This window comes from Triticum urartu, chromosome 7, assembly GCF_003073215.2.
Source record: "Triticum urartu cultivar G1812 chromosome 7, Tu2.1, whole genome shotgun sequence".
NCBI classification, from domain to species: domain Eukaryota; kingdom Viridiplantae; phylum Streptophyta; class Magnoliopsida; order Poales; family Poaceae; genus Triticum; species Triticum urartu.
Window position 1 is genome coordinate 357,803,898 of NC_053028.1, and position 26,139 is coordinate 357,830,036.

Sequence of the window (26,139 nt, forward strand, 5' to 3'; positions counted from 1 at the left end):
GGACATCACTTTATGACGGTGAGGTCGCCGTTGCCTCAAGACTTGCCTAAGCCTCCATCGATGCCCTATGTTTGCCGGTCCTAAAGCCCGAATCTGGCTTATGTGGCTCCGGCGGCATGCGGAGGAGTCCGCACATGGCGGCGGTGACAGGTATCTCCTCTTGCCGCCGTTTGACCTGGGCCGATCCTCATGTTGCGCGATCCAAAGTTGCGGGTCCATGGGTCTCATCTTAATTGGAGTAGTAGCATGGCGACCATCATGATGAGAGCGTGATCGAATGAGCATTTCTAATGGCCTCACTAACAAGTAAGGATTCGTTCATTTTTTTTACTTCCCTTTTTCGATCCCATCCGCACTTTCTCTGACATAACACAGCTTCACTGCCGCTGATATACTAACACAGCTTCATCGTCGCATATGCTTCTATCATTATCCAAACAGGTAGATGTCCCAGACACCCCGCTGGAGCTCCCTCAATGTGTTTACCTCTCCCCTAATGCCTTAGTGTTATTCTCTTGAGATCGAGTTCGTAAAAAGCATTATTTCATCAACTCACTTGATCACCAAGCAACTTCATTTGAGGAGATACCGTGAAAAAATTCTTATTGGAGGAGATGTTTACCGAATAGTCTCTTTGTTAATCCTTTCATGCAGGTTAGCAAACAATTATCAATTTTTTTCTTATTTTCTTTCTTGATGTGCATCTCTCACATATAAGCTGATTGCAAAACATCCCGCTGCAACGCGCGGGAAATCAACTAGTTCATGAGATACATGTATCCTGCATAATTTAAAGATGCACATTCCTGAGACAATGCATGCAATCATATGCCCTGATCAATGAATGAAAAAGGTATCCAAAAGGGGATCTACGAATCAGGACTAATTCAAACTCGACTGCATGCACGTGGTTGAAAGTCTCAAGAAAAAATAAACAAAGCCTTTGGTAATGATCGTTTTAACTGAAGTTGGATTTAATATTTGTTTTTGTCCTACACGGACTGGTACTAAACTACTACTCCCTTCCAAAAATACTTGTCATCAAAATGGATAAAAAAGGATGTATTTAAAATTAAAATATATCTAGATACATCCTCTTTTATTTATTTTGATGACAAGTATTTCCGAACGGAGGGAGTACGACGTAAAAGCAAGATAACACAAACGCGGACGTAAAAGCAAGATAACACAAACGCAACACGTGAGAATTAGATTGTCCAGATGTGGCCAAGACTGAGATCTCAAACACGTCCACACGCTGCAATTCTTAGGTTTAGATGAAACGTTCGTCGTATGGTGGACAACATGACCACCATCGACAATGAAGACAAAGAAGAGAAGTGATAACATGGATGGGGAAGCTTCGGGTCATAATTTGTTTCTCCCATTGCAACGCACAGGCACTTTTGCTAGTATTTCTAACAGAACCACACCCAGATTTACTCACAATGCATGTCCGACACTGTCATTACAAAGCACAACGTTTCTACTTGTGTTACGCAATCCATGTTAATTGTTTCCCGCAAAAGATGTACTTGCCTGTCAATAGAAATTTACATCCCAGTATCACAAAGCCTACAAAGTTGTGACTTGTATCAAGGTTGACGTTACATAAACGGGGATCTATTACAGTACAGCAGAAATTCAATACACACAGAACTAGTTTGCAGTTGCAAAAGGTAGCGAAGATGGCAATATTGTAGTTATACAAAAATCACCTCAAGCTTTGCACATGGATGGCCCTTAATATATCTAGCAACTTCAGCATCATCACTGAATTGAAATTTATATAACGCTTGTCTTTCTGTAAGACCTATTGGGTAAATTTTGTACACCTTCAACTCATCCCCGCCTCGAATACTTGATGGCCTTTCATCCTTCCATACAGGAACATGCTTGAGGGATCTAAATTTACCATGCACGGCAGACTCCAAAGCTCCTAAAGTTAACTGATCTGATCTGCATGGTATACACAGGGAACATCTGTAAGAACGCAGAACAGAAACAAGCAAAAAGATGCAGTAAAAAAACTTAATAATTTCATAATGCAAGGAAACTAGTAATTATAATTACTTAGGCAACAACATAGCAGAAGCTGAGACTACGGAATACAAAATGATAAGTTGCTGTTTTTCTCTTGGTTCTTAATGATGTTAACTGCAAATACCAGTCACTAATACTCCCTCCGTTCTAAAATAGATGACCCAACTTTATACTAAAGTTAGTACAAAGTTTGTACTAAAGTTTGTACAAAGTTGAGTCATCTATTTTGGAACGGAGGGAGTACATGGTAAGCACAACCGTATTTCCATACCTTAGATAAATGCTCTCTGTCTTAAACCGCCCTCTCTCTCTGACAAATAAGTGGTATACTGTTCCTCTTTTGCTGGAGCAACTACATGAGCGATTCATAAATTTTGGCGTTCTTTCTTCTTTTTCGTGAATCTTCGTAGCGATATGTATGCAAAGGCGACAGGATGAATGAACCGCTGCCATGTCAATAAGTGCCTTGAAAGAATCAGATGGACCATCATACTTCCACCTACAGATGCAAAACAAATGGTATGATTTGAGTACAGAAACATGATGACGCTATGGCTGCTAGAAGATCTCTGACAAAATTATAACGTAAGATTTTGTCAATAAAAACATGAATTTTCATGCATCTTCTAAAGTTTACTCGATGATACCCGAGAGACTAGGACGTGAAAGAGATCACATCATGGTAGAAATAAATAAAGAGATCCGAGAGACTAGGACGTGAAAGAGATTACATCATGGTAGAAATAAATAAAGAGATCCGAGAGACTAGGACGTGAAAGAGATCACATCTATTCCCAGTAGACACTGATAGCAGTACACTGTACTATTACCTTCATTCAGAGCAACAGATTATTTCAAAAGTATTAGTAAGTTAAAGTGAAGTTCCCGTTGGTTATAATATAAAGCCTAATTCAAGCAACTGCCGCGTGCTTCAAGCTTGTAGGCTCTAAGTGGTTGGTCATGTTCAGTCTAGGATTGCATCCTTATCTTTAATACAAAGTGCCAGAGCCACACTAAAGCCTATCTAGATGGGGAAATTCATTCCTTGATTTAAGTATGCAGCAATTTGGTTCCTGAACAAGTCACATATTAACCAAATATGATGATTGCCGATTGATGCCTGATCCTGATGCAACAAAAATAAATAGGCAAAAGCATCATCATACTGAAGTTCATAATGCAACACAGCCTACTCCCCAGCAAACTGGAATATAGCTTCAGAAAAGAAAAACAAGGCTCCCATATTTTCCATTGCTCTCATGCTAATTAAGTACTTGATCTTGCAAATATGGATCATGGTTGTTCCAAATTTAGCTAGAGAACATAGGCTGTTCCAACAAAATGATTGGTGCATGATACACATGTTACTTAAGGGATGTGGTCAACTGGCAAAGAAGGATATCTACCTCAAAGATTGATTAAAAGCATCAGGATTTGATGCAATATGTTTCATTGTCTTAGCAACTGAAATGACATCATCAAGCTCCTTAATGTGTAATATTGCACCTTCTCCTGGAGAAAACTCTTGAATATTCGGTGCGCCAACGACAACTGGAATGGCCCCTGTAATGAAGTGCAAATCAAATATTGGAAAATCACTTCCATTCCATCTACAGTTAAAACTTCATAAACTTAAAATGTAAATCGACTTCTGGAATATAGCAACAAAATAAGAAAGTGTCAATGAGTAAACATGGAGAATATTAGAAAAATGGTGATTCTTCTAATCACTTGAGAATGCAACTCCTTTTGTTTCACAGTATGTCTAGTTTCTTGAAGATGGCATTTTTACAATACATTTCAATTGTTGAGATCATAGACTTTTTTCCATGTGAACAAAATATTTTCGAATCAACTAGCACATGCAGTTCATAGAATTCATTACTCAACTAATTGAAGTCATGAGGCACAACCTAGTTACATATACTCAGCCTGCTATGCTCAATGAGAGTTACACGGTGCAAATTGTGTGAGTCGTAGGAGTGCACTGGGATTTGGGTGAGTGGTTATAGCATACAGTATTACCTGTTACCAGTGACTGAAAAAACTTTTCTGTAACATAATCTTCCTCATTAGAATTCTCAAAAGCCAAGCTGAATTTGTAGCGCTTTAGAGTCTCCACTTTGTCCACTGCATCCAAGCAGCAAACGAAGTAGGCATTACAATTATATTTCAACTCAAGTGTAATATAACAACAAAAATTATGCATCCAAGACAAAAGCATCATGTGCCGTTGTTTTCATGGGTAGTAAAAGCATGTAGGCCCAACAATGACAAACATAAGTCACCCTAGAATCATGCCGATGCAAGCAATTTTAGTGAAGAACAACATATCTAGACTGGCCACATGAAATTGGTATTACTAGACTCATCAAGAAATATACAAATTCACGTTTCATTGAGGCATTGTAATATGGTATAATTAGCAATGTCAAAAACTGCTTATGTTTGCAATAGGCGGGAGTAAATAACTACATAATGATACAAATTAGAACCTTAATTAACGAAGTTGGACCTAACAATCCTCATTGTTGCAATTAGTTGAACCTATAAACAACTGATGTATATAATATAGTCAAAGCCCTTGTCAATTACTCAATTTAAACAAGAAAGGGGAACCATGGCCATTAAGCTTTAACCTTCGGAAATCAAACAATGTGCTCGATGTCACCGCCACTCGCATCACTAAATTCTTGCGATAGCCTCTTTTTCAAGATAAACACAAAATTTGAGAACATACCGAGGCAGAAAAGGACTGAATAGACAATCCATGTGTGAGTTTTAGCAGTGCTGACATCACAGCTATCACAAACATCTAGCAGCAACATATTTTCTCGGACTGCACCAGAGAGCGGCGCCGCATTTTTGCCCACCCGTGCGCCGGCACCCTCCCATCTCTTTCTTGCATGCATGCAACAAGGCATCACCTAAAACTCTAAGCTCGCTTTAAGGGAAGCGTTCTGGTGAAACCGGACTGGAGCCTCATGGTGGGGTCCATGTGTAAAGTGGATGGGGCGTTGCTTTTGTGTTGCATGTATTTGTGGCGGTCGTGTGGGCTGTTAGCTGACCACTTCTTTTTTAACACAGTACATTTGCAGATGCTCACATACACGGACATGCACTTACCCCTATGAATGCACGCACGGACACCCTATCTCTATGAGCACCTCCGAGATACTGAGCCGGCACAACATCTTGAGATTGACGAAGTCATCACAGGTGCGTCATAGTCGACGTGAACGTCTCCCCCCACTGAACGAACATCACTGGAAAAGCTGAAATAAATCCAGGAAAATACGAGCACCAGTGCCAAGTCTGACTTGAACCCTGATAGGCTGGTTCCACCACAAGAAACTTTTATGTACGTGTCGACGACTCTCGCAACCAACGAACCTTGACAACCAAGCTTAAACATGTCACAAAACTCAATATCAAACCGACTAACCGCAGATCCTTCAGGACGAGCACCATGCACAAATCGCAGAATCAAGGGGCAATAATCCCAGAAACGGCCCAACACACTTAAAGTGAACCAAGCAACCATAATAATACAAAAATAAAATTTAAAAACAACAACGCGCCAGAAAAATAGCGCAGCAAGGCGCGCATCACAATCTAGTAAGCATGATATCAGCAAAGATTCTTTTGATTGTGCATTATTAAATAGTTTTATCTCTTGAATCGATCTACAATCCGCTTTCACAATTAGTTTCCTCGTGATGAGATCTTCGGGACGAGATCCCATGTCGGCATGTTTCGACGACATTTTTTTGTCGATACTTGCCAGATTAGTATCAAGTACACGCCATGTTGTTTCCCACTTCATTGCCAGATTAAATTAACTTAGTTCTCAGATTTCTGGACGTCGATATACACCACTACAAGACTTGCTTCCTGGTACTTGTGTTGGTTTATGTCTCTTCTTACCAATTGTTAACACTTGAACATGGATTATGAGTCTCACGACTAGTCTTGACTAGTCGCGTGACTAGTCTAGTAGTCTCAATCTGACTGTCGGCTAGCTTCTTCATGTAGACTAGCTTGTTGAGTCGAGTGGTGGAGTGACTAGTCCAGACTAGTCTGGGTGTATGAGTCGATCAACTCAATTTGGGAGGGATAAGGTTTTTTAGGGGAAATTGGGAGGGACAAGTGAGCAGTTGAGTACTTCATCCACTTCCTCATGAATAGCTATTACAATTGGCACAGCCTCAGGTTCTGCATCCACTTCCCATGCATTCATTTTTTATTGTATACTGTACTGTACTATATAGTATATACTACATACTAGGTATTAGTAATTGAGTTCTGTAAGTTGGGTATTACAGTACCATGTTGAGTAGTCCAGCATTAGCCTAGACTACTAACGATTAGTCTATGAGTCTCAACCTCGGATCGACTCGTGCACTCGTAATTCTTGCTCTTGAATACACTGTCTAGCTATGCATAACATTGCAGTGTTCTTGAACATACGCTACTATTATCTGATAATTATATACAATCATCATGGCAACTGTTCACCGTTAAGATGGCAACTATGGTAATAATCTGGCGACTTGTGGCGACGACAAAAATCATCAAAACATGTCAACAAGCGATCTTGTTTCAAAGCCCTCGTCGAGGCAAACCCGCTAGTTAAGACGGATCGCTAATCAGATTAACTGTTTGTGAGATGAATCATTTCAAAAATTCATAAAAAGCAATTAATGTGATGATGTCAGCATGCTGTGTACAATTGCTGCATTCATGCATATGCTCTCTCCATATATAGGTAAAACCCACTGGAAAAGGAGCAGCATGGGAAGACATGTATTCTCACGGTTTCAACATAGATTTTCCGTATTTTCTAACAATACTTACTAAGAAAACCATTTTGTAAGCTCCAGGCAGGCACACATGCAATTTGATTTTAGAGAGAGGTTAGTTGTCCCAGGTTTGAGCCTGGGAGGATGGGATTGCCAACACCTCATAAACACAATTACGAGCACATATGTATGTTGAAAAAACAAATGTACAAAGTCAAATGTGAAGTTACCAGTAGCTCATTATCGAAGACTAAAGTACATTCTAAATCCCAAAATGTGGACACGATGTTGATCAAGAATACAGTGTTAATGTTAACTTCGAGGTATCTGCATCTTTCATGTCTCGCTATCTTCATAGTAGCTATATAAGCGTACCCGCACTTTCTTTAGCCTGCAAGTAGTCTGCATGGGCCAGAAGCTTGCTGCATTCCAGCTGTGGCCAGGCCTAGTCTTTAGCTCGTTTAGTTAAGCTCTTGACTCGGCATGATCCCAGCTCGTGGGATGGCGTGCACAATTGTAGGACCGTGGTGAGGGTAAAAAATAAAAGACGCAGAGTTTACACGTCTCAAAAACCTCTTATCCCTGTGACTGCGTTCATCCACTCTGTCTTTGTCCAGCTTGGTTCAGAGAGAGAGAGAGCAGATCACCCACAAAAACCATCAATTGGTACCATAGCCTTTAGGTTAGGACTTTTGGGCGTGTGGTGGCGATGATCAGAGGTGTTTGGGGGCGACGATGGGGGATACATCTCCTAAGAATAAACCTGGCAATGGTTATACAACTCAACCAAACCTAAACCATAACCAGTCAACGCGGAGTTTGAATCAGAACTAAACCACACCTCCAATTATCATGCAGAACCAAAACCAAACCAAACCGTACGCCCTGTCCACCTCAACCAAAACCAAACCACTATTCAAACTATGGGTTTAACCTAGTTCTTAGTTTTGGGTTGAAACCAAATCAATCTGCTGTATGTACAAAGCTAACCAAGAAACAAACAAGCTAGCTAGTAGCTTAATTGATCCATAGTAGCAGCCCAATACGTATGTGTCCAGACGCGTCGCGTCGCGTACATACGTGTGTGACCAGCCACGTCACATCGCGTGCATACACCCACTTCAAGAACCGGTTCTAAACCAGGATTTGCAACTGTTAGCGACCAAACCATTTAGACCCACACCCAGCCATACCCAACTTGTTTTTATGTAAACCCAAACCAAACCAAACTGATAACAGTCTGGCCCATCACAACCCGAACCAATTAAGCCCAGAGCAAAAAACCAAACCATTGGCCCCAGTTAATCAAAACCCATTCCCAGATTTACCTAAGAAGTGTGGTGGAAAAGGCAGCGGCGAAAAGTACACGCCACCACCGGCCAGGAAGACCGGTGCAAGCAATGCAGACGTCAGCGTCCTGGTGCTAGCTGCCGCATCAAGGGCCACTAATGTGCCAGTGCAATATCGATGCTGACAGAAATGTACTCATTGTGGGCCTTGAAGATGAAGGTGTAGATGAAGGCACTCTCCATCTGGTCGGCGACCAAGGAGTTCAACCAGCCGGCAAATGAGGGAGTGTTCGCCGCGCTCTCTCAATCTGTCCCAGATCACGTTGATGATGTAGGTTGTAACTACGGCACCGCGGAGGAGGCATGGAAGCCGATCCGGTGTGTGCTCATCGGCGAGGAGTGAAAAGGCGTGTGCACCCCAGCTCAAGAGGCAGTTTGATCACCTCGACATGGCGGATGGGGAGACGATCCCGAAGTTCGCCAGAAAGCTTACCATGCTAGTGAGAAAGATCCGTTCCATTGGCATGACTCCCGCGGACAAGGCCATGGTGCAGCGATTGTTCAGCATCGTTCCAAACTGGTTCGCCAACATCGTCAACACGATCAAAATAAACCACAACAAAGGGGGATAAGAAGGGCCAAAGGACCTGATTCATCAAGTACATAAAGGTGCTTGGTGCATTCTGAATGTCCAAATGGCATGGTCATCCATTCAAGCAACCCTTTGTCTTGAAGGTTGCTTTCCATTCATCCCCAGGTCTAATATGAATTTGATGATATCAGCTCCTTAAATCTAGCTTTGTGAACACTCTAGCCCCACTAAGTTGATTCAACATATCATCCAGGTGGGTAATAGGGAATATGTACCTTATGATGATTTTGTTGATGGCTCTACTATCCACACACATGCGCCAAGATCCATTTTTCTTTGTTGTGAGCAGGGCTAGTACAGCACACCGGCTAATACTTTCTGGAATGTGCCTCCTATGGCAATTCCTCAACTTTCTCCTTCAATATATCATGCTCTTTTGGGCACATTCGGTAGTGTGGAGGATCAGGAAGACTTGCTTCCATAATTAAGTCAATTCTATGTTGAATTCCTCTCATTAGTGGTAAGCCTTGTGGCTCTCCAAGTATGTTCTGAAATTCTGCTGATAAGCAATGTACCGTCGTTGGAATTTCGACAACTGGTTGCTCCTCTCCTTTCACAATAAGTGCAGCACACAAATCTGCCTCCTTCAAGTCTTCCATAAACTCATTAGAGGTGTAGGAGATATTTAACATACTTTTCCTTTCCTCCTTAGAGGTCTTACTATGAGTATTGTTTGGTAAAATAATTATCTTTCTCTTGTTCCAAATGAAAGTGTAATTCCTTCCCTTAACGTATCCACATCAAATTGCCAAGGTCTTCCAAAAAGAACATGGCTGGCACCCATATCAACCACATCAGATAACAAATTCGAGCGATAATACTTGCCCGAAGAAAATGGCAGGTTGCATTGTTTGGTGATCCTCATATTCACTCCTTTCTTGATCCACCCAATAGTGTAGGGATTGGCATGATCATGAGTTTCAAGCTTCAAATGGTTCACCAAATTCTAGGAGATGAGATTCTCGCAATTGCAACTATCAATCACTAATTTGCATACCTTGCCATTTACCGTGCATTTGCTATCAAACATTTTCTTTCGTTGTGTGTTATCAGGTTGTGGTATGGAACATAGCAGATGTTGAATCACACATACCACCTCTTCACCTTCTTGTCCCTCTCTTCAGATTTGTATTATTCCTTATCGTCTTCACCATCATGGATAGTTGTGTTAAACAAATTTCCTCGGTGGCCAATTGTTCGATGTGTCTCCCTTCACCGCATTTATAACATTTGGGCCTTCTTTGCCTTACCCTTGCTTCTAGTTTGCTTCGGGATAGGTCGTCTTGTGATGCGAGGCATCCTTTGGTCATCGCCATGGACACCACACCGACTCGTCAAGCACCAAGTGGACCAATGACAAGAGCACGTGCACGTGCCATCGAAAGCGAGGTGAATCACTCCTCTTCGAGCTCGACATGAAAATATGGATGGGACTTGGTTGCTACCTCACCGTGGAACATTGTGTATCATTAGATACGAGAACGACCCCCACCATAGAGCTAAGGAGCCTCGTCAAGTCCAAGAAGAAGGACGAGAAGATTGCACGGAAGGTGGAGGCCAGCAGCAAGGAAAAGGCGCACCCAGGTGACCCCGTGCACACGGCCTGTCCAGAGTCGTGCGCACGGCCTATCCAGAGAGTTTCTGGATACCTCCAGGACCCCATGCGCACGGGCCCTCCACTGCAGCAGCTGGGCACCCCGTGCGCACGGGCGTGTACCATGCCCACGGGGTCCACTTAGCCCGTGCGCACGGACTCTCCAGCGAGCTGGCCGTGGATTGCCTCTTTTGCCCCTCCACTCGTCCCTCACCTCCAGCCACCTATATATTTCGTACCTAGGCCATTTGTTAGGGATAGCAAAGTATATGATATGATCTAGAGAGAGCTTTGCTCATCTACCACTACTCTTGGAGATCAAGACCTCTTAGGAGAAGATCCCCAAATGGATATCAAGACCTCCTCTTGGAAGACTATCATCAAGACCTCATCTCCTTTGGATTTGAGAAGAACCTTACCTTTGTGCTATTTTCCCTTGATTGTTCATGTTATACTTGTGGATCTCGTGTATGCTATTCTAGTGGATGTGTGATTTGGGTTTTGTTCGAGTGGTTTCTCTTGTGTTCCTCTTGATTCTTCCCCTTTTTCCCCTCCAAATGTGAAAAGATCATGAACTAGGGTTCCACCCTACATCATCTTGGATCAGAGCAAGGTTGATTCACATCTTGGAGTACCTACCCCCACTTTTCTAGCATAATTTTGTTGATTTTTGTCCCAATTCTTAAATCCCCACAAATAGCCCTACCAAAAAATTTGCAATTTGTTAGATCTTGTGAGATTTTGTTGATTTAGTCCATGAATTTGTGGTTTGGCAAGTGGATCAGACCCTCCCCTCCATCCTCAACCTCTTCCACCATCGAATTTTCTTCGAAAAATTTCTTTTACCACGGATTTGGGTGTGTTCTTGTGCTAGCGGAACACCCCGTGCGCATGGGCCCCTGACAACCCCGTGCACACGGGCCTCACTTATCCTCAACCCCGTGCCCATGCGATTTTCGTTTCCTAAGGTGTTTTGGCTAATTAGGGACGGTTCGACATCAACATCACCGCCATTCATCATCGCCGCGGACTCAACATCGACAACAACCTCTTCACCTTCATACCAACCGTAAGCAAGGACGATAACCTCAAAGACATCTTTGTACATTCCTTGCTATCGCATTGATAGCCCCAAGCCATTTTGTGTTCCTTGTCGAGACTAGCGAGTTGAGAATTGCCTGGCCACGCTCTTTTGTGCACCTTAGTGATACGCTTACGCCACATAGCTACTTTTAGCGTGCAATCATCTTGCTACCATCATTGTGACGTAAGTGTCTCCCGTGCATATCTTACATACTTGTATCATATATTGGCTCGAGCATCAAGCATTTTGGCATAGTATATACAAAAAAAATGGAAAAGGCTTTTAAGCAAAAGAAGAGAAACAAAGAGCTTGTAAGCAACAGCATTGAGCCATTTTGCATAATTACATCATATTGGATCATATACACATAGCATATTTGGGATTGAAGACGGCACGTTACTCTAATAGGTTGGTGGATAGCGTATCTAGCCCATTGAGCAATCGAGTTATCATCTCTAGTATCCGTGCAACACGAGCATTTCTGGTGATATCGCATTTTGTGCTCATTCCTTGATTGCGCGGATCCCACTTATCTTTCGTGTGTGTGTTCCAACTTCCAAGTGGCATCCTCGGTTTTAATCTATTTGTTTTACTTGCAAAATTTGTGAATCTCCAACATTATCAATATCTTGACTAACACTTGCTTGAATTTTGTGCCTCCTAACCAAGCTCCTCAACAAGCCTTTACTTTTGTAGGTGTGAGAAACAAACCCGATACCAATTCTACTATTATAGCACTACATTGAGTTATACTCAATACATCCTCAATCTTTGGGAAAGGTAACTTTGGTATTGTTCCCTCATTTCCTACTCACCTCTACTTGACCATGACGGATAGGCCAAGTACATCGAACCCACTATTCGAGGAGCAAGATGACACGAATGACTACGTCACCAAAGGTCATCTCTTCGGCGTTCAACGAGCACTACATCAAGAAAGTGAAGCTTTGGGCGAACGCATCGAGCAACTCGCCACCGACTTACGCCACTCAAAAGCAAGGACCCGGGACTACCTTGACGCCAAGCTATCCACTCAAATGGAAGAATTTCGTGCCTTAATGGCCAACCGCACTTCTTCCACATCTTCTTCATCAAGACGGCGCCACTCGAGTCACCACTCTTCGGACACCTCTTCCGATGCAAGTCCTCCACAACATCGTTCTCATCATCGAGATGATCATCAAGCTTCATAAAATCCATTCCATGGCAAGGGGTTGCAAGACCGTCTTCGAGAGCGCGGACGACATCGTCGCCAAGAACAAGATGCCATGGACCAAGGGCAAGCTCGACAACGCCGACGCCAAGGCGACCAAGACGGCGACGCACTACGGCAAGAACAACAACACCGTGAGGAACAAGCGCTTGAAGCACAACGTGCTCTCCAAGAAGCCACTCGCGCCGTCAATGAGCGCAACCGAGTACGTGAACAAGAGCTCTGTCAAGAGCAACAAGATGAAGCCACTCGTCTTGAGGAGCGCCAAGAAAGGAGGAACCAGGCAAGAATCACTCACCCTCAACGTCAAGCCAATCATAAGGAACAAGAGGTTGAAGACCCACCTCCAAGACATGAGCGACATCATCATCGTCACTATGATGAACAACGCTACGACAAGCTCAAATTCACCATGCCAAAGTTTTCCGAAAGCATCGATCCCGAAAAATACCTCTCATGGGCAATGAAGGTCGACAAGATATTCCGGCTACACAATTATGAAGAGGAGAAGAAAATCACCATGGCCTCCCTCGAGTTGACTATCCTCATTTGGTGGGAGCAAGCGATCGAGCGACGAAGGGAGAAAGGCGATCCACCCATCACGACTTGGAACCAAATGAAGGATATCATGAGAGCTCGTTGCAACTCGTAAAGCAAGGCACAAAGTCGGTGGAAGAATACTACCAAGAGATGGGAGATTGCCATGATACGAGCCAACGTCAAGGAAGATGACGAGCAAACTATGGCACGCTTCTTGAATGGCCTCAACCACCCAATCAAGAAGATTGCCTATTTCCAACCTTACTCCAATCTCCTTGAACTAGTGTACCAAGCGACCAAGGCGGAGCGATAAGTGCAAGATCACTTCAAGTACGCCAAGTACTCTTCCAAGACCTACGGCTCCTATTCCCAAGCTTCCACAACTACGGCACCTACAACTACTACACGAGCTTCACCCCACACCAGTGACAAATCAAGTTCTAAGCAAGCTACAACATCTTCGAGTCGTCCTCTTTCAAGAACCTACAAGCCAAGAGCTTCCTCGTCAACTACTCCAACGGATGCTACCGCCAAGGCAAGTTCAATTCAATGTTTCACTTGCAAGGGCCGTGGCCACAAGATATTCGAGTGCCCCACACGGTGCACCATGATTGCCAATGATGACGGCACCTATGACTCCATGAGCGAAGAGGACATGGAAGCACTAGAGCACGTGGCCATGCATCGCCAAGTGAATGAAGATGAAGATGCGCAAATCTTTTGCGACAACGATCCGAGCCCCCCGCTCTTGTTGCTCCAAGATCTTGACACTTCAACAACAATAAGATGAAGACCAATGTTGCCCTATCTTCCACACCAATGCGGGCATCCAAGGACGTTCTGTCAAGGTGATCATCGACGGCGGAAATTGCCACAATTTGGCAAGTGAAGAATTATGCTCCAAGCTACAATTGGTGAAGAAGAAGCACCCTCGCCCCTACAAGGTCCAATGGCTAAGTGACTCTTGTACCATTCAAGTGGAGCACACCGTTCAAGTATCCTTCAAGATTCATACGAAGACACCTTGGAGTGTGATGTGGTTCCTATGTCTGTGTGTCATCTCCTCCTAGGACGACCTTAGCAATTCGAACACGGTGTCATCCACAACGGGCGAACCAATCACTATAGCTTCAAGATGAAGGGCAAGGAGTACGTGCTTCGACCCATGTCACCAAGTCAAGTGATCGCCGACAAGCAAGCATCGAGCCATCGTGGAGAGACTAGTGAGAGAGTGAACCGCCAAAAAGAGAGTGAGCGCCACAAGCCAAAATTGAGTGACTCCACGAAGAGTGACAAGAAAAACTTAAGTTCTACTAGCCACTAAAAGAGATTTGAGGGATGTGAGTGAGAGCCACTGGAGAGGAGGTGCATGTGGATTGGGGGTTGTTTCTCTCTCTATCTCCCCTCTCTTACCTGTTGGCGCCAACAACATCTCTGTTTCCTGCCAAGACTCTGTTTCCTGCCTAAAACTGCTCCCATGCCTGCCTGGCAAGCTCAAGGCGTCCAATATAGACTAGGGCGCCAACCTGGACGTCTATGCAGACGCTTCAGACGCCTTAAAGCTTAAGGCGGACACCTTACGTAGGTACCTAAGGAAAGGTGGACGCCTTGGGCTTGCAGGGCGCCCTGACGCCTAAGCGTCGCCTAGGCAACGCCTTACGGACGCCTTAAAAACAATGCACGTTGTTGTGGTAGTCTTGCTTGAAGACTACCTCCCTTTATTTCCTGTTGAACATCTTCGTCCACCATCTATGAATTTTCATCATTGGCAACAGAGGGGCACCCTTTCTTATCATCTGAACTAGTTGATCGAATCTTGAATTACGATCTTTACGCAGCGTTTCAATTTTTTGTTCTGCAGCATCCATACTCTCCTCCAATTGCTCTATCGCTTGCTACAGCTCTCTCAAAGAGGACATCAAGAACTACTACGGATCAACAGGGGTCTGGTACCACCTGAAACAAAACAAGGTTGTGGAGGAGAAACTCCACCTTGCTGCTACAAAGTGTACATCACATGTGTTGAAGGAAAACATGATGTGCTAGATATAGCTAGGCGGGAACAGGCCAATGTGGCAGCAGCAGTTCAATCAAAACTCCTAGAGCACAAGATCTAATCCAAGATCTTAGATAAGAACACCAAGTTCTATTATAGATAGTGGGGTACACAGTCTGGTTACAAACTAGAGGTGAGGACCTTTATTTATAGGGCTTTGGGAAGCCTTCACATATCAACTTCTACTGATAGCTAAAACACTCTAAAAACATTAGTTAAGATTCAACATTCTAGATATTATCTAGAAATGGGAGGGGGAGTGAGGATAGTGGAATTAGGTCACGGGAGTATATAGCTACTAGATGGGCTTTTGGGCCGCTGGGAAGTGCATAGGTCGTGGCCTTCCTTGCAATACAAGGAAGTGCATAGTACGTGCTAAACTGCTGCTAAACTACTTGATTGCCCTGTTCCTTCTATGTCTAAGGAGTAACCTTGCCTCGCCTTACAGCCTCGACTTACACACTTCAAAGGTAATGTGGGGCTTAGGCTCCTTGCCTTGGCTTACGGTCTTAAGAACAATGGAAGAAACATAGGAAGTTCATCATTTCAAAGGTGAAGTGTTTTAACTACGATGAGCATGGACATTTCACCTCTAACTATCCAAGCAGAAACGGTAGTGAGCGACCTGACACAGAAGCAAACCGATTAAGATGCAGATGCAGCACCGCTCATGACCAAGGTATGTGAGGTAGCTGAGAATACTTAATTCACGGGTGACAAGGTGATGCAGCACGAAGAAAAAGTCACACCCAAACTAACAGGGTCACCAAACAAGTCATTGTATCTTTATACTGGAACAAGCAACCACATGAGAACAGCGGAAAAGGGAAGCAAAAGAAACATAGGAAGTTCGATATTTCGAAGGTAAAGTGTTTAACTAAGATGAGCATGGACATTTTGCCTCCGACTGTGCAGAGCCAAAGCAGGAGCGTGCAAACCTGACACAGAAGCAAACCGATGAAGATGTTGCACTGCTCATGACCGAGGTGTGTGAGCTGGTTAAGAACACTGAAGCCACATGTGACAAGGTGATGCTGCACAAAGAAAAAGTCAACACCCAAACTGATGAAGATGTTGCGCTGCTCATAACCAAGGTGTGTGAACTGGTTGAGAACACTGAAGTCACAGGTGACCAGGTGATACTGCACAAAGAAAAAGTCACACCCAAAATGACAGGGTCACGAAACAAGTCCTGGTATCTTGATACTGGAGCAAGCAACCACATGACAAGCTGTGTGGAGAAGTACGTCAAGCTGGACCGAAAGATTAAAAGTTCAGTTTGATTCGAGATGGATTAGTTGTGGGCGTCGAGGGATGTGGTCCAGCTCTCTTTCTTGCACACAATGGTGAATACCAATTGTTAACTGAACTTTAGCTGAAGAGCAATATAAACAGTCTTGGGCAGTTGGATGAGTTTGGTTGCAAGTACGCTGTTTGATCAAGGGCTGATGATTATGTTGGGTAAGGAGTGCAAGGTCCTTGCAGAAGTCAGGAGATCACCCAAGAGGCTCTATATTCTGAATATTGAGCAATCTGACCCAGTATGTTTGCTGTCGGAAACTTCAGAGGTTAGCCGATACATGGACAAACCTGCAACAGATCACTCGGCGGACGTGAAGCATATCCTGCGTTGATGCGGCATACCCTAGCGCAAACATGCATAGTACACAGGTCATGATGAATACACCGATCATTGACAAGGGGTTGCAGGCATCTGCGGCAGTCGTTGACAAAGGGGTGTAAACGGAGGATATATTTTATGAATAAAGACAATGTGTTTTTAGGGTAAAATACCCGTATCGAGTTTTGAGAGGAAGCTGTCTAAAAATCTCATCAACTGGTAGCAGAATACTAGGTTTTTTACGGTGCACATTTCCCCAATAATTTGTTGGTACAGATTCTAAAATTGCAATGAGGACGGAGTATTACTTTGAAGGTGAGATGTCATGAAGTGAGAAGGATCCGGCAACTGCACTTTCTTGGTTTCAGATCTACACAAGGGTGCAAGTGGGAAGAATTACTTGTACTACAATGATGGATCGTTCTTCAAAAATAAATTTGGCGAGTCAAACCATGGTGGATGCGTTGAAGTTATCAGTGATAGAACATCCTGACCCATATAAGCTCTCTTTTTGTTTTTGAGGGGTCCATATAAGCTCCCGTGGCAGGGCCAATTCCTAACTATCAAATATCAAGAGGAGGTGCGCTTCAAATTATGTGGATTTACCGACTTGGTTGTTTGTGATGTGTTTCCTCACCATATGTACGTATGTTCTATGATTTTGGGTCAACCATGGACAAAAAAGAGGGAGCTACGGAGCGACAAATCTTGCAGTTTTTCTTGGAGGAAAATTCAGTTTCTTCATAAGGGGCAGTGGGTTTCTTTTGAATCCTACACTTCCGAAAAATATTTGGTAGACCGCAAGAGGCGAGACCATGCACACGCTACAATTGATGCAAAGAAAAACAAAGCTGAAATATTACCAGAAAAGAAAGGGGCTGAGAGTGATCTTGTTGTAGTTAAAAATATTTCTTCACATGAGGAGCTCAACAAGTCAGGGGCAATGGTGATTAATAGAGATGAGAATAAAAAAAATAGTACCTGCTACGGGCAAGGTTCAGGAAGCACATGCGGCCATTAAAATAAAGGAGGGAGAGGCAATACGACTCACTGAGCTGAACATACAAATCAAGAGGGTACAGTATAGTAATAATAAGGTGGACAAAGGACAGCGAGTTTGTTTCAAACTCAGTGCGATATCAAGGGAATTTCCTGCAAATTGATTATCGATGGAGGTAGCTGCACAAATGGCATTAGCAGGGCATTGGTTGCAAAGCTTGGTTTATCCACGTGGCGATGCGACGAACCACGTCATTTGGAGCGGTTGAACAGTTGTGGACAGCTCAAAATTACACATAAGGTGCGTGTGTCATTTTCAGTTGGACAATATATTGATGAGGTGGAGTGCGACGTTTTGCCACTGGAAGTTTGCGATTTATTGCTTGGACGACCATGGCAATACGACCGCAATGCAACACATGCCAGAAGGATGAATACATATACTTGTGTTCACGACGGGAAGCAAAGGACACAAAGCCAATGGAAGAGAAATTGATTTGCTCAGATATGGTGCCGACAGTATGCAAGGAAAAAGCTTTGAAAGACAACTTGAAAACGCGGACGTTTTCTTTTCAAGAAAGGGAGGATGATGCGGCAATACCCTAGCGCAAACATTCATAGTACACAGGTCATGATGAATACACCGATCATTGACAAGGGGTTGCAGGCATCTGCGGCAGTCGTTGACAAAGGGGTGCAAACGGAGGATATATTTTATGAATAAACACGATGTGTTTTTAGGGTAAATACCCGTATCGAGTTTTGGGGGAAGCTGTCTAAAATCCCTAAGTTTTGGAGGAAGCTTTAGAAAACCTCTGTGTTGCGATTTCTCTGCGAGGAAATTGTTTTGCGTGTGAGTTCCTTCGTCGAGATTGGTTCTCTCGTGATGGAGCGCAAGGTTCAAACCCTCTACTCGTGTACATCGCATGCGCAGGCGAGAGGTTGCTGCTACTGAAGGTGGTGTGTCGTTAAAGGTCGGGCCGCAACAGATCAGATCTTGCCACGAGGTTCGGTCCTCATCATACGTGAAGGGAACACTAAAGCTGGGCTGTTTCTGTGGGAGAAGTGAAGAAACTGCTCGATTGTAGTGACAGCAGCTTGGGGTGACGTAGATGACAGGAAGAGTACAAATGGAGTCATCCTCTACCTTGGTACAAGTCCGGTAAGCTGGTTATCTCCGAACAAAGGGAAAACAGAAAAGACGCAGAGATTACGCGTTGCAAAACTCTCCTCTCTGTGAATGTGTTTGTCCTATCTGTCTTCGTCATGCCATACAAAGTAAGATTCGATAAGTAATTCATCTCAATTCAAAATTCACACTGACAGCATCACAACTGCTATATTCGGTATCCAGTATTATTATCACTTGCATTGCAACTAATACCATCATACCAAATTTGCAGAAGCTGGTCACTAGATAGTCTTCTAAGCATAACAGAGCATATCTAGCATTTGCTTATAAGCTATAATATTTAATAATATAAGTATATGTCTAGCAAAGTACTGAGAGAAAAGTGTACCTTTGCCATCACGATTACGATGACAGCTACCATAGGAATCAATTTTTACATCTAAGCTTTCAAGCATCTCAAGGGCTTGCAAACGAAAGTTGCGTGCACCGCAGTTGGAAATAAAGGCTGCAGCTAGGGCTTCTTCAGTCTTTGGAGGCACAGGTGCCATGATATCATATTCAGCCCATGAAAAGTAGCCAACCGGCACATCTGAGGAAAGGCTGGTTGTCATCACAATTTGGTACCCTCTTCTGTGATAGAAAGGATTAGAATCACCCAATATATTAGAATTATAATTATCAGAACGAACAAAGCCTACAAGGACCACAGACAATGGATGGTTCAACAGCTGGACATACATGAAAATAATATGGTAATGAGTGAGTATAATATAAGACAAAAGCAGTGTTCATTTTTAGATTTCCTTTGAAGTGATAACTGATCCAATAGCCAAATAGTTACCACCATACTTTCTTATGCTATTTTGAAAGTTTAAACAACAATGGAACCTACAAACAAATTAGCGCAGTAAATAATGCACTTAACATGGATATCATAAGGAGCTAGGAGCCAGGGAAGGAGTGACGGATTATGTTGTATATATGGAAGCATATGACAATCATGAGTTTCTGGTTCATCAACACTATTATTTACTCTGAGCAGAGAGCACAGTACATAATTTTTGACATGTCATTTCCAGCAGGCAAACAAAGTAACTGGAAACATCTTACCCACCCTCGAGCCGCATTAATATTGTTCTCGGAATAATATTGAGACGATTCCATTGATCTGAGGATACTCTCTACGGAAGGATCTGGAGCGATTCCGAAAGTAGCATCAGGTGTCTTACTAGCTGGAAACCCGAATTCACATCCTACAGAACATCTATTCCAATCCTGAGAGGGGGGAAATGCATGAGCATATAGGTGGAAACAGCAAATAAAGCAAAAGAAAAAAGGGAGAGGAACATTAATGCCATAGATATGATGCATCAAATATGGTCATGTGGACAATGGTACAAACAATAAAACGCCCAAAGCATTGTAATGAACAAAGTACGCCCAAAGCATTCTAAAGGGGAACATTTAATATACTAGCACTTTGTACTAAGAAAGTGTTCCTTGATTAACACACTAGTGCACTACCCCCGCTTGTTTATATGATTGCATCAGCATGGCACCATGTGCGTTCGAATCTATTAGCAACATGTGAACAATCCTGATTCCCAGGAGCTTCTTCAATACTATGATAAATGATGCCAATGACAATTACCAAGTCGTGTTACACAATTTCCAAATTTTGCAGTACAACTACAAATTAGGCATGCAAGTGAACTGGGTCAGGCTAATTAATGGGCCTACCAGAGTATTAGTTGCTTCATAACCAATCAAGAACCATGTGCATAAAGTGAACGACCAGTTAAGTGAGATGGATCGGAGGTCAGCAAAATCGCATCCCTAAATATTACGTGCATGTAGCGAACTAGTGATACGGACATGACATGACCCACTCAGAATTCCGCAAGCTGCATTTTTTCCCCATTGTCCTGTATGTTAGCAACCAAACTACTAATTCACTTGATTGACATGAATTTGGTTGCAACTCTGGAATTACAGAGGAGAATTTGAGAGGAAGGTGGAGATCAGAGAAAGAAGATGAACAGTGCCTATCCTAAGCCAACGCCATGCCTCGGCCGAAGCCGCCCAATCCGTCCAAGCCAGGTTGTGTGTAGCTGCATCCCAATATTTGTAAACGTTGTCCTTCCTTCGTGGCTTTGAGCTGGGCCGGGTAATTGTTCAAAGCCGGCAAGACCCAGGTGGCTCACAATTACCCCTCCACAAAATTCGGCTTGCCTTCAAGCAAAAATCTCATGGTATTTGTAATTCCTTGTACGAGGTCAATTTAGTCGTCGTGGTCGACGGGGACTAGGTCGAAAAATGCATTGAGGTAGCAGTCTTGGTTGGCACGGACTTGATCGAAGGAGAGCGCGTGGTCAAACCGTCGAAGGAGTGGTCACAGCAGAACGTCAGCGCCACAAACATCTGCCCTCCTCGCACCCACCGAGCAAATTCCATGAATTTTGGCTTGATCCCAAACCGATGGCGAGTAAGGCCACCAGGGTTCGAGGGCAAGTGCAGCACATAGATTGAATGAACATCCGAGCATTTGATCCCAATCACTAAGTAGCAGGTCACAATGAAGCACTCCAAGGTAAGGTGCGGGTGCATACCCCGTAAGAAATAAAGTATTGCCAATGTTGCAGTTTACCATGCAATCTCCCACGGACGATCTGAATAATCGTACCCATGGAAGGAAGTTTTTCCAGCAGGACAAAACTGTAACCAACCCTCCAGTAGTGGATGTAACCATGGAATCTTCCATTGCATTAATTCAGGATCCCATCGATTATGATCACTAGTGAGGCAGTAGCTCTGGGGTATCGCATAATTCCACGGGATCATTCCTTCGGAACAGAATTCCATAATCTGAAGCATATAACTTTCCTGCCCATCATCAGGTCCTGAAGGAAAATTTACCATCATTCCAGACCGTGGGGAAGGTAGATTTGGACATACAATTGGACCACAAACCACCCAATATTTGAGGCCACGCAATTAGCCACGCTGGGGACCTTTACAGTGCAGATACTGTACCAACACAGAGTTTGCTGCAGCATTGAGTGACATAGAAGACCATGTGAACTGAGCAGACCATGATTTGAATGCTATGGCTCTTATTCTGCTGCTTGGAGGTTCTGGTGCTTTCTTGTGACTAAAGGTGCGGGTAGCAGGCCTTATCTCCATTATTTGTGAGCTATCAGAATCTGACTCTGTGCATAGCTAGCTATTTGACGGTTCAGCAGATCAGGTGTCTTAACATTATCAGAAGAAGGTGACATGTAAACTTTTTTGTTCCCTAAAGATGGTCCATTGGTGGTTCGAGCTTTAAGTTGGTCACAAGCAGGCTGTCTTGTTCCTGTCTTGTTCTAAAGGAAGATGTTCCGGTTTTTCTCACAAGCATGGTCATCTGGTTGTGATGGAGAAATCATAACAGGGGTGACTTCAGGTCCCTCTGTAGCAGATCCACCATGGTTTGCAGCTGCTTGTGAGACCCGGAGTGAGGCAATATAACCATTCAAGGGTCTAGATCTTCCATCAGTTTCTTGAGACAAGTTCCTCTCATTTGTGGAGGCAGTAGTAGTATCTCTGCTTACTTGGTGTGCCAATTGAGACATTAGGAAGTAAACAGAATTCCAAGAATAGCAGATGCCAAACCACCAGAATTCCATGTCATATGCAAGCAACCCTTCGCAGTAATTTCCTGCCCTAGAATGCATAACAAGAGTTCAAGTTGGAAAGTGCCCATCCTGAAAAACCAAGCAATCTCCGACTGGAGCAGCCCACGGTCATATAGCGAAGTACAGTTGTCTGTTACCACCATTCCGAAGCTTGAATAGGCACTACATTTGTTGCAATAGCCATGAAAAACAGTCAGTTGCAGGGTTGTTGAAGAATGGAAGTCCCACGACTCCAAACACTCTAACTGGATTACCCAGGCAATTGCCAGTTGGAATTGTTCAGAAACAATTATGAGAACATCTTCAGATGAACCAGCGCAGAATAGAAAGATTGTACGGAAAGTTGCAGCCCATGGCAGTATGGTCACTGCGCTTCCTATCCAATGGAGCGGCAATAGGCAAACTCTGCTGGCAGAATTGCAATTTCAGTGACGACACATTCAGAGAAAAATGGGTTCGTCACACAGGTTTGTCATCCCATTGCAGTAAAGGGCGGATCAATGAATGCAGCAGTAGTTTAGGGCAATTCACAGGTTAAAAACTGGCGAGCATGAAATGGAAGGAACTCACGAACTGCGATGGCATGCTGCACCGAGGAGATGTCCATTCTGAACAGATTTACCCTTCTCCTCAGAGTTGTCCTGTTGCTCGGTCATGGCCATATCAATGATATCCAATGCAGGAGAGAATGTGAGCACCAATGAGAGAGTGGCAAGGTTTTGACCCATCGTCGAAGACATACGCTGCAAGGTTGAGGTCATCTATTTCCACCACAGTGGCACATGCGCCTGTGTTGCAAGGATGCTCCAAAGTGGACACGGGCTCGAGCAAGGCCGGCGAGTCCGTCTCCGTCATGGCTGCCAACAAATCAGTGGAGCTCCTATTGAACTCGACATTGAACCGGGCGATCCACGCATCCCGCTGCAACAGATGATCTAGCCTGATATAGACTTGGGCAAAGCCTTGCTGATGTCATGGCCAGTGGCGAGGAATGACCGGTTCATGGGAGACAACGATTCCACACGCACCAGATCGTTCGAGGCACGATCGCCACGAGCAGAGGCGGCTCAGGTGACTTGGATGGCGATGTTGATGGGGATCAAACCCGAGGTCGAACAACGGACAATCTAGCCTGATATAGACTTGGGCAAAGCCTTGCCAATGTCATGGCCAGGGGCGAGGAATGACCGGTTCATGGGAGGCGACGATTCCACACGCACCAGATCGTTCGAGGCATGATCACCACGAGCAGAGGCGGATCGGCGATGCAGCTCGGCGACTTGGATGGCGATGTTGATGGGGATCAAACCCGAGGTCGAACAAGTGGTGTGCGCTATGGTGCAAAACCCACTAGTTGCAGGGACAAGATCCACGAGAGCCTCCTCGACATCGCTCCTTGCAGGTGTAGCCGCAGTCGAGTTCGATGTTGACGAAGCCGACGCGAAGGAAGCGAGCAAGACGTCCAAAGCAAAGGTATGGGTTGGGTTGGTGATGACGATATTGTGTCAAACGCTCTATGTGAGAGCGTTGTTGATGAGGCCGACGACACCTTTGCGGAGTCCCGCTTGGGGTCAAGGAAGCCGGCGAGGGCAGGGGCGAGGGCGACATACTCATCTCACTTCTGGTCGGAATCACATGGGTTTGCCACGAGGAAGGCATGTAGCGCCTTCATCCTCGGGCACTCTTCAATCATGGCTCGCATCAAAGTCATAGTGGTGGTGGAAGAAGAAATTTGGTGGGGATTTTGTGGAAAATTGGGAGGAAGGGGGGTCGAGCAGCTCTAATGGCAAATGTTAGCAACCAACTACTAATTCAACAGTGCCTATCCTAAGCCAGTGCCATGCCTTGGCCAAATTCGCCCGATCCATCCAAGCCGAGTTGTGCGTAGCTGCCTCCCAATATTTGTAGGCCTTGTCATTCCGCTGTGGCTTCGTACTGGTCCGAGAGAGAAAGGTGGGCCACATAGTAATAACATAATATACAAGTATGACTAACTCGTGCAGGACGGACTTTTGTTTTTCTCTTGCTGTGCTTGCCTGCACTCGTGCAGGACGGCTGTTACAAAACCTTTCTTCCATCCTTAATGAAATGACGCGCAATTCTCTTGCACGTTCCGTAAAAAAAAGTATGACTAACTACTATATGAGTGGGCTATTAGGTTGACTCTAGGTGGCGTGGCAACTTCAAATAGCCGGTTATTGGCTATACTATTAACCATGCTCTCTTCTGATAGTTTTCGAAGTTCCAACTATTACAAGACACTGCATTAAATTCACAATTATGAACTTACAGTTCTAATAGCAAGTCCAAACTGGCATTGTGTTTCACCAAGTATGGCACTAGGTCTATGTTCCACCCTCACGAGCTCTACAAGCTTCTGTCAAAATATCTAGTCCCTCCCTTCTGGTTATTAAGATCCACACATATTTCTAGATCAGCAACTTGGCCAATGGAATACAAGTTATATGTCATAAAAAATATACCATAAGAAACTAGTAGTTGCGAATAATAATTCAATTGCAATACTTTGTTGTCGCATATAACTCCTATTTGGTTGGTTAAAATGCCGATCTAGGAACTCTAACCTCCCAAAAGTTCGGAACCGGCTCGTCTACCGTGCTGAAGGCACGGTAGGGGAGCTACAGTAGCCTGCAGTGCCTCTGTGATTTTCCACTGCGCGCTACAGGAACTCATGAACAGTGTGGTGCTACAGGGTGCCCGCTACAGTACAGATTTACTACAGTAAATTCGCTACAGTGCATAGTGCTATAGGGCCCTGCAGTGCCTTCTGCGATTCCCACTGCGTGGCTACTGTAGCTCCCTGCCGTGCTGAAACGAGCCCGTTCCCAAAAGTTCATATGACGATTGTCTAGCAAGATTATCTAGATTTTTTTCGGGAGAGATCACTGGAACTTATACACCTGCTAATGTTACCCCCAATGAAGCGTTGAACGAATTAAGCACCAGATCCGGCAAGTCCGTCAACGTCGATACCAAATTGCAAGGAAGGAACATGCCTTAGCAGCACCGCCGACAAGTACGGGATCCCTTTCAAAATCGCGGTCGTAGGGCACGGCGTCCTCCCTCTCGAGCCGCTCCTCGCACTCGTCGTCGTCGTCCCCGCTACCCGGAGGTGCGTCCGCGCCCCGGGTCGAAGAGAGGCGGTAGAAGGAGGTGGTCCAGCTCTCGACCGCCGCAGCGTTCTTCGACATGTCGAGGCGACTGAGGAACGCGATCTCGCCGACAAAAGCAGCACCAACGAGAAGCGGGAGCAGCCACCCACAGCGCCGCCGACGGCTTGCCGCCTGGGACTGCGAGTGGGAGCCCTTCATGGGCGTCAGTGAGCCTCACAGCTCTTTCCGTTGGCTGGCGGCGGCTACGGTGGACAGGTCAGGGAGCAAGAGAGGTATAGAGGCGCGGGGATGAGCCGAAGGCGT

General features: G+C 44.5%; 1 protein-coding gene across 1 annotated transcript; it reads right to left on the bottom strand.

Annotated features, from left to right (window-relative positions):
- Positions 1-1,513: 1,513 nt before the first annotated feature.
- Positions 1,514-26,139, bottom strand: LOC125518924 (glycoprotein 3-alpha-L-fucosyltransferase A-like). Its single transcript, XM_048683814.1, has 7 exons — positions 25,720-26,139; positions 20,140-20,300; positions 19,414-19,655; positions 4,069-4,173; positions 3,450-3,606; positions 2,315-2,542; positions 1,514-1,959 (listed from the first exon to the last, which is right to left on the bottom strand). The coding sequence occupies exons 1-7, from the start codon at positions 26,032-26,034 to the stop codon at positions 1,704-1,706; spliced, it is 1,464 nt and encodes a 487-aa protein (XP_048539771.1). The 5' UTR covers positions 26,035-26,139; the 3' UTR covers positions 1,514-1,703.

Excerpts from the sequence above, each read along its gene's own strand:
- LOC125518924 (XM_048683814.1), bottom strand. The coding sequence starts at position 26,034 with ATGAAGGGCTCCCACTCGCAGTCCCAGGCGGCAAGCCGTCGGCGGCGC. Across the intron at positions 19,656-20,139 it reads AATATTAATGCGGCTCGAGG|AAGAGGGTACCAAATTGTGA; the intron begins GTGGGTAAGATG and ends TTTCTATCACAG. Across the intron at positions 2,543-3,449 it reads GCTTTTAATCAATCTTTGAG|GTGGAAGTATGATGGTCCAT; the intron begins GTAGATATCCTT and ends TTGCATCTGTAG.